General features: G+C 40.5%; 1 protein-coding gene across 2 annotated transcripts; it reads right to left on the bottom strand.

The window, feature by feature from the left end:
• Nucleotides 1–1,193: 1,193 nt before the first annotated feature.
• On the bottom strand, nucleotides 1,194–8,733 carry LOC106575360 (uncharacterized). Of its 2 annotated transcripts, XR_014381281.1 has the most exons (4): nucleotides 8,649–8,733; nucleotides 4,273–4,442; nucleotides 3,814–3,857; nucleotides 3,369–3,610 (listed from the first exon to the last, which is right to left on the bottom strand). XR_014381281.1 is itself a non-coding variant. In XM_082964435.1 (2 exons), exons 1-2 carry the CDS (start codon nucleotides 4,373–4,375, stop codon nucleotides 2,910–2,912), a joined length of 804 nt encoding a protein of 267 aa, XP_082820561.1. In that variant the 5' UTR covers nucleotides 4,376–8,639; the 3' UTR covers nucleotides 1,194–2,909. The 2 variants fall into 2 exon arrangements, 1 of the variants encoding a protein (XP_082820561.1); XM_082964435.1 differs by lacking the exons at nucleotides 3,814–3,857; nucleotides 8,649–8,733 and having other exon boundaries at nucleotides 1,194–3,610; nucleotides 4,273–8,639.
• Between the last annotated feature and the right edge of the window lie 211 nt (nucleotides 8,734–8,944).

The following is an 8,944-nucleotide window of genomic DNA, read 5'->3' as shown; positions in this document are numbered from 1 at the left end:
ATTCCACTGGATTCCAGTCGAAGCTCACATCCACTACAAGACAATAGCGTTTACTTACGGTGCAGTAAGAGGAACTGCCCCATCTCTACCTTCAGGCTATGCTCAAACCCTATATCCCAACCCGAGCACTCAGTTCAGCCACCTCTGGTCTCATGGCCGTCCCACTGCTACAGGAGGTCAAGCTCCCTCTCAGCCCAGTCAAAGCACTTCTCTGTCCTGGCACCCCAATGGTGTCACCAGCTTCCCTCTGATGCTAGGACAGCAGAGTCCCTGCCCATCTGCCCGAAAAGGTCTGAAACCCTACGTCTTTAAAGTGTATCCCCCACAAAATACAAATAATAATACAAATAATAATAATACAAATAATACAAACAATAATAATAATAATAATAATACAAACAATAATAATACTAATAATACAATTACTAATAATAATAATAATAATAATAATGTGACACTTGTCCTACTAACACTGACTAATTGAGGAGAAATGTATTTACTGTGATATGTGGTTGTCTCACCTGGCTATGTTAAGATGAATGTACTTAATGTGCTGGTGACATCACAGGGTCAGAGAGAACTCCTGACTGTAGTCATACAAAAACACTACAGGCACTCAGCCCATAAGAACCATTCATACAATCAGATCTAATATGAAGAACTGAATACAACCATAAGAACCATTCATACTGTCAGATCTAATATGAAGAACTGAATACAACCATAAGAACCATTCATACTGTCAGATCTAATATGAAGAACTGAATACAACCATAAGAACCATTCATACTGTCAGATCTAATATGAAGAACTGAATACAACCATAAGAACCATTCATACTGTCAGATCTAATATGAAGAACTGAATACAACCATAAGAACCATTCATACTGTCAGATCTAATATGAAGAACTGAATACAACCATAAGAACCATTCATACTGTCAGATCTAATATGAAGAACTGAATACAACCATAAGAACCATTCATACTGTCAGATCTAATATGAAGAACTGAATACAACCATAAGCACCATTCATACTGTCAGATCTAATATGAAGAACTGAATACAACCATAAGCACCATTCATACTGTCAGATCTAATATGAAGAACTGAATACAACCATAAGAACCATTCATACTGTCAGATCTAATATGAAGAACTGAATACTAAAGAGAAGAAGAGGTTGACCAGTACATATTCATGTAACTTTATTTTTCATTGGCAGATCAATAAAGTTCGCTTCAATGCAGTTATCCAAACACATTCATGATCAGTAACTAAAATAACTAATCTAGTTTTAAAGACAATTAATAAACACATGTATTCATTTCATAAGCTGTGTATCATTAAATCAAGTTGTAAAATAATCCCTCCAAACTAATGGTGAAAAGTGATCATCACACCATATCTATCTGATACATGTTAGGGGTGGAAGGTAGCCTTGTGGTTGGAGCGTTGGGCAAGTAACCACAAATTTGCTAGATTGAATACCCGAGCTGACAAGTTAAAAATGTGTCGTTCTGCCTCTGACCAAGGCAGTTAATCCACTGTTCCTAGGCCATCATTGTAAATAAGAATTTGTTCTTAACTGACTTGCCTAGTTAAAAAAGGTTCAATAAAAAAAATAAAAAGAAGCTCATTCCCACAGAATACTGTGGAGGGACAACCTGGTCTCGGAGCAAAACATATTATATGTTACAAAAACATCCATGCCACTCCATTTAGTATGTTATGTTAGGTTACATTATATTTTGCCTAACAATTTTGCCTAACAATATAAACGAAAACTGTAAATTGTTGGTTTCATGAGCCGAAATAAAAAATCCCAGAAATGTTCCATATGCACAAAAAGCTTATTTCTCTGAAATGTTGTGTTTATATCCCTGTTAGTGGGCATTTCAGCCTTTGTCAAGATAATCCATCCATCCACCTGACAGGTGTGGCATATCAAGAAGCTGATAAAACAGCAGGATCATTACACAGGTGCACCTTGTGCTGAGGACAATAAAAGGCCACACAACACAATGTCACAGATGTCTCAAGTTGAGGGAATGTGCAATTTTCATGATGACTGCAGGAATGTCCACCAGAGCTGTTGCCAGAGAATTCAATATTTATATCTCTACGATAAGCCACCTCTAACGTCCTTTTAGAGAATTTGGCAGAAAATCAAACGGGCCTCACAACTGCAGATCACATGTAACCACGGCAGCCCAGGACCACCTCTTCACCTGCAGGATTGTCTGGGGGGGGGGGGCTGAGTAGTATTTCTGTCTGTAATAAAGACCTTTTGTGGGGAAAAACTCATTCTGATTGGCTGGGCCTGGCTCCCAAGTGGGGCTATGCCCTCCCAAGTCCCACCCATGGCTGAGCCCCTGCCCAGTCATGTGAAATCCATAGATTTGGTCCTCATTTATTCATTTCAATTGACTGATATCCTTATACGAACTGTAAATCTTTGAAATTGTTGCGTTTAGATTGTTGTTCAGTATAATACGACTTGTAGGACGTATCGTATGTTACGAATTACAATTTGTATGTTATTTTACGCATTGCTATTCATACAATATGTTACGAACTTGTAATATGTATGATATGTTATGAATTCCAATTTGTTGTTGCTAACGTTAGCTAGGTTAGGGGTGAGGGGTTTAAGGTAGAGTTAAATGGGTTTAGGGGAAAGGTTAGCTAACATGCTAAGTAGTTGCATGCTAAGCTAAAATGCTCAGTAACAGCTAAAAAGTAGTAAGTAGTTGCAAAGTTGCTAATTAGCTAAAATACTTAAGTCCTCCGTGATGAGATTCAAACACGCAGCCTTTGGCTAGATGTTTGAGTTACACGCCCACCCTTCCACAGAGCAGGAGTAAGGCATCTCTCCTGTGTGTGTGTTCTCTGATGAACTTTTGGCTAAGTTGATGTTTTGAAGTGTTTTACACAGTCAGAGCAGGAGTAAGGGTTTTCACCTGTATGTATACGTTCATGTGTTTTTAAGGTATCCAATCGGGAGAAACTCTTCCCACAGTCAGAGCAGAAGTAAGGCTTCTCTCCTGTGTGTGTTCTCTGATGACGTTTTAGCTCATTTGATGTTTTAAAACATTTTCCACAGTCAGAGCAGTAGTAATGCTTCTCTCCTGTGTGTACACGTTCATGTGATTTTAAGTGATCCAATCGGGAGAAATGTTTTCCACAGTCAGAGCAGTAGTAAGGCTTCTCTCCTGTATGTATACGTTCATGTGATTTTAAGTGAGCTGATCGGGAGAAACTCTTCCCACAATCAGAGCAGGAGTAAGGCTTCTCTCCAGTATGTATTTTTTGGTGTGCTTTTAAGCTGCTCTTTTGAGAGAAACCCTCCCCACAGTCAGAGCAGTAGTAAGGCTTCTCTCCCGTATGTATACGTTGGTGTGTTTTTAAGGTATCCAGTCGAGAGAAACTCACCCCACAGTCAGAGCAGGAGTAAGGCTTCTCTCCTGTGTGTATTTGTAGGTGTATTTTTAGCTTTGATAGAAATGGGAAAATCTCCACACAATGTGGGCAGTGGTGAGACCTCTTAGCTCTGTGATCTTCCTGCTGTTGCTCTCTGGATGTAAAGAATGTCTCAACATGGTCTCCTGTGTGAACAACATCAGAAGAACCAGTCAGTTGGTGTGATATACATGTCAATCAAATGTATATTATGAAGCCCTTTTTACATCAGCAGTTGTCACAAAGTGTTCTACAGAAACCCAGCCTAAAACCCCAAAGAGCAGCCTATGATGTAGAAACACAGTGGCCACAAAAAACTCGCTAGGAAGGTAGGAACCTCAGAACAAACCTAAAGAGGAACCAGGCTCTGAGGGGTGGTCAATCCTCTTCTGGCTGTACCGGGTGACATATGAATTCATGTAAGTAGGCTGTACAATTACAGAACGGGAATAAAACTATTCTAAAACTGGGTAGGAGTCAAAAACTAAAAAGGGGCAAAAGTCATGAAAACTATGAGCCATATCATCCTCCACTCACTATCACAAGAGTTAGAACCTACACAGACTCATTTCATAAAACTTAACTACTTCACTTCTTTAGTCTACTCTCTGATCACTCCAGATAGCCCAGTGAATAAAACAAATGCTGGCAATACTGGTGTCAAACCATGCAAGTATCAGTAGCATGAAATAACATCTACCTTCTCATTGAAACAGTTCATCATGAAACAGTTCTACAGCAACTTTTCATGCGTAGTGGGAAGTTGGAATTATTAACACAAACTTAGTTAGATAGAACCTGCTCTTACCATGAAAAACAGATTTCCCAATCTTCTCCTCCTCTTCTTCATCTTTAATGTTGACATTCAGCTCCAGTGTTTGACTGCAGTCTTCCAGCTTCACTGATGCCATCTCTGGATCCTGCAGTACAAACTGGGCTCCACTGTCACAATCAGGACCCAGTGACTGTAGGTTTGGACTCAGTCGGGAAGGAGAGAGACAGAAAAGTTATTGTCTTGACAGTTCTGGCACTCTCTCTATTATAACAAAATATATTAAAATGTTTTCTTGTTCATTTCTCTCATTTCCATATATCAGGTAACTAATCATTGACAATAAAACATGAATTCACATTAAACAAAGTGCACACTTTAAATTACACTTAACCTATAGTGCACTTAACCTATAGTAGATTTCCTACATTAAAATGAATGAGTCGAAAACCATTTAGTTCAAGGTTACAGTATGTTTTAGGCAGCACTATGTGCTATTTTCCTGAATAATATTCACTGTATTATTTAGCGTTGAGCAATTACATTTTTTGTTTGTACAACTAATTGTCAGTTCAATTACTTGAATTCTATTCAGTTAGTTTTTTTTGTGTGTGAGCCCAACGTGACATTTCTCTAGAGAGAAATCAAATCATTAAACGACAGTGAGGAACTCCAATATGTGGTATGCTGGTTCTAAAGAGAGTTGTAGTTTTCATAAAGCAAATATTCAACCTAGTTTAGCACAGAAACTTGGTAATGAACTACAATGACCATCATGGGGTTTTTCAGACTCGACAGATCACTAGATGGATACACTTTCATAGGCCCACCCACTGGGGTGCCAGGCACAGCCAAATCAGTATGAGTTGTTCCCCACAAAAGGGCATTAGAACAGACAGAAATACTCCTCAGTTTCATCAGCTGTCAGGGTGGAGGGTCTCAGACGATCCCGCAGTAAAGAAGCCAGATGTGGAGGTCCTTGGCTGGCACAGTTACACTTGCTCTACGGTTGTGAGGCCAGTTGGACATACTGCCAAATTCTCTAAAACGACGATGTTCATTTCTTAAGGTAGAGAAATTAACATTAAATTCTATGACATTCCTACAGTCAGCATGTCAATTGCAAGCTCCATCAAAACTTGAGACATCTGTGGCATTGTGTTGTGTGACAAAACTGTACATTTTAGAGTGGCCTTTTATTGTCCCCAGCACAAGGTGCACCTGTTTAATGATCATGCTGTTTAATCAGCTTATTGATATGCCACACCTGTCAGGTGGATGGGTTATCGTGGCAAAGGAGAAATGCTCACCAACAGGGATATAAATGCATTTCTGTACAAAATTTGAGAGTAATAAGCTTTTTGTGCATATTTCTGGAATCTTTTGTTTCAGCTCATGAAACATGGGAGCAACACTTTACATGTTGTGTTTATAATTTTGTTCAGTATAATATACACAACTGAAATATTTGATTTTGTCATAGTAATTGACTACTTTTCTATTGATGTCTACCGAAAATGGACCTGACAGATACAATGGAATATTTTCAATGTTTTTGCAATTGAATGTTCACTATTTTGGCCTTGGGCCATCCCTATCTATCATCCAAATGAGAGGGATGGAGGACAGAGAAAGAGAGAGAGAGATGGAGGACAGAGAAAGAGAGAGAGAGATGGAGGACAGAGAAAGAGAGAGAGAGATGGAGGACAGAGAAAGAGAGAGAGAGATGGAGGACAGAGAAAGAGAGAGAGAGATGGAGGACAGAGAAAGAGAGAGAGAGATGGAGGACAGAGAAAGAGAGAGAGAGATGGAGGACAGAGAAAGAGAGAGAGAGATGGAGGACAGAGAAAGAGAGAGAGAGATGGAGGACAGAGAAAGAGAGAGAGAGATGGAGGACAGAGAAAGAGAGAGATGGACTGACCTGCTGGGAGAGGTAGATATAGGGGGAGTTTGTGTGGAGAGAGAGAGCGAGCGAGAGTGTGTGTGTGTGCGCGTGTGTGTGCATGTGTTTAGAGAGCTAGAGCGTGTGATATGAACAATAAATCAAACTGTACCGACCAACCCCCTCTCCAGCTATTTGACACCAACACACACACACACTTGCAATTTCCATTAAAAAGCTCTAAAAATATTGATGTCATTATTTCATTAGTTCATGTAATGTTAAGAAAAAAATGTAATAATTGAAACTCAAATCCGTGAGCCTTTTTAATAATTGAACCGAAACTGACCTCAAAAGTGCACTAATCCCTCAGCACTAGATTTATGGATTACAAAAGGATACCCAGCCGAGAGCTGCCCAGTGACGCAAGCCTACCAGACAAGCTAAATGCGTTCTATGCTCACTTCGAGGCAAGCAACACTGAACCATGAGTGAAAGCACCAGCTGTTCTGGATGACTGTATGACCACACTCTCCGTAGCCTTTAAATAGTAGGATCTTTAAACAGGTTAACATTAACAAGGCCGACGGGGCCAGACGGATTACCATGACGCGTACTCAGAACATGTGCTTACCAGCTGACAAGTGTCTTCAGTGACATTTTCAACCTCTTCCTGACCCAGTCTGTATACCTACATGTTTCAAGCAGACCACCATAGTACCTGTGCCCATGAACACTAAGGTAACCTGTCTAAATGACTATTGCCCTGTAACACTCACATTTGTAGATATAAAATGTTTTGAAAGGCTGGTCATGGCTCACATCAACACCATCTTCCCAGAAACCCTGGACCCACTCCAATTTGTCTACTTCCCCAACAGACGACGCAATCTCTATTACACTCCCCTTTCTCATCTGGACAAGAGGAACACCTACGTAAGAATGATGTTCAATGACTACAGCTCAGCGTTCAACACCATAGTACCCTCCAAGCTCATCACTAAGCTAAGGAACCTGGGACTGAACACCTCACTCTGCAACTGGATCCTGGACTTCAAGACGAGCCGCCCGAGAGGTGGTGAGGGTAGGCAAAAACACATTCACCACGCTGACCTTTATCACGGGGGCCTCTCAGGGGTGCGTGGTCCTGTACTTCCTGTTCACCCACGGCTGCGTGGCAGCGCACAACTTCAACACCATCGTTAAGTTAGCCAACGGTGGTAGGCTTGATCACTGACAACGACGAGACAGCCTATAGGGAGTAGGTCAGAGACCTGGCAGTGTGGTGCTAGGACAACAACCTCTCCCTCAACATGGGCAAAACTAAGGAGCTTATCGAGGACTAAAGGAAACAGAGGGCCGAACATGCCCCCTCATTCACCTTGATGGGATGTAGTGGAGCGGGTCAAGAGCTTCGAGTTCCTCAGTGTCCACGTCACTAAGGACCTATCATGGTCCAAACACACCAACAGTCATGAAGAGGGCAACGCCTCTTCCCCCTCAGGAGGCTGACAAGTTTAGGCATGGGCCCTCTGAACACTGGCTCTATGCACACCCACTTCTCAACCCACACAAACTACACTGACACTCAACACACATGTAGCTAGGGGTGAAAGTGACATGCACATATGGTATTACCTCAATTAACCCTGCAGATTCATCCTGTATTACCACAATTAACCCTGCAGATTCATCCTGTATTACCACAATTAATCCTGCAGATTCATCCTGTATTACCTCAATTAACCCTGCAGATTCATCCTGTATTACCTCAATTAACCCTGCAGATTCATCCTGCATTACCTCAATTAACCCTGCAGAGTCATCCTGTATTACCTCAATTAACCCTGCAGATTCATCCTGTATTACCACCCTGCACATTGACTCGGTACTGGTACTCCTTTGTGCTACTATTACTTTATTAATTTAGAAAATATTTCCCTTTATTTTTTAACTATGTATTATTGGAAGTAAGCGTTTCACTGTAGAGTCTACACATTGTATTTGGCGCATGTGACCAATAAAATGTGATTTAGCTCGCAAAAACCATTTGTATTTACCAGTCACATCATAGTAACAAATATAGATAAGATAGAAACAGCTGAAGGTGTCTGAATATGTAGAAAACTGATCATCATTACACTCAGCTTCAAAACAGTAGAGCAACCGTGAAATTGTCTCTCTGATGCACCCGCACTGCCTGCACTGAAGTCCACTGACCCAGAGTTGCCGCCGCCATTTTATCAGCTCGTAAAAAAACATTATACAACAAAACAATATGTAAAACGAACTCAGAAATCTCAAATACATAGATTCTTTATGAATTTATCTTGACGAAATAATGTATATTCATTCACTCAGACAAACCCAGTCTCTAACGATATGACTAATCACGTTCTTCACTCACTCGGTTTGACACAATAACGTCATAAAATTTTAGCAAACGTGACAATACCTTGACGGATTTGCTACCTAACATGTTATGACATGTTCTTTCGATATTAGAAAGTGTAAACGTGCTATTACATACCTGTAGTTTTCAAACGGACACAAAAGCTATCGTCTTCATAGCACAGTGCTAGTGCTAGTGTTCCTTCTCCTTCTTCTTCTTCTTCGATTGGAATCCAATGCATGTTTCATTACCGCCACCTACTAGACTGGAATACAACTCGTTAATACCTCGCTTGGAAAAATAAACAAATACGCTACTATCTCCACTTACAAATTAAAAAAATAAAAATACACCACACTACTCCACTATTTAAATCTATTTTGTCCTACCTCAGGCCAACAACCTGAAAGGATGGGACACCAACACTTAACACA

Source organism: Salmo salar, chromosome 17 (assembly GCF_965601325.2).
Source record: "Salmo salar chromosome 17, fSalSal1, whole genome shotgun sequence".
Lineage (NCBI taxonomy): Eukaryota > Metazoa > Chordata > Actinopteri > Salmoniformes > Salmonidae > Salmo > Salmo salar.
The sequence above is the reverse complement of the archived record's forward strand: the minus strand, read 5'-3'. Positions and strand labels throughout refer to the sequence as shown.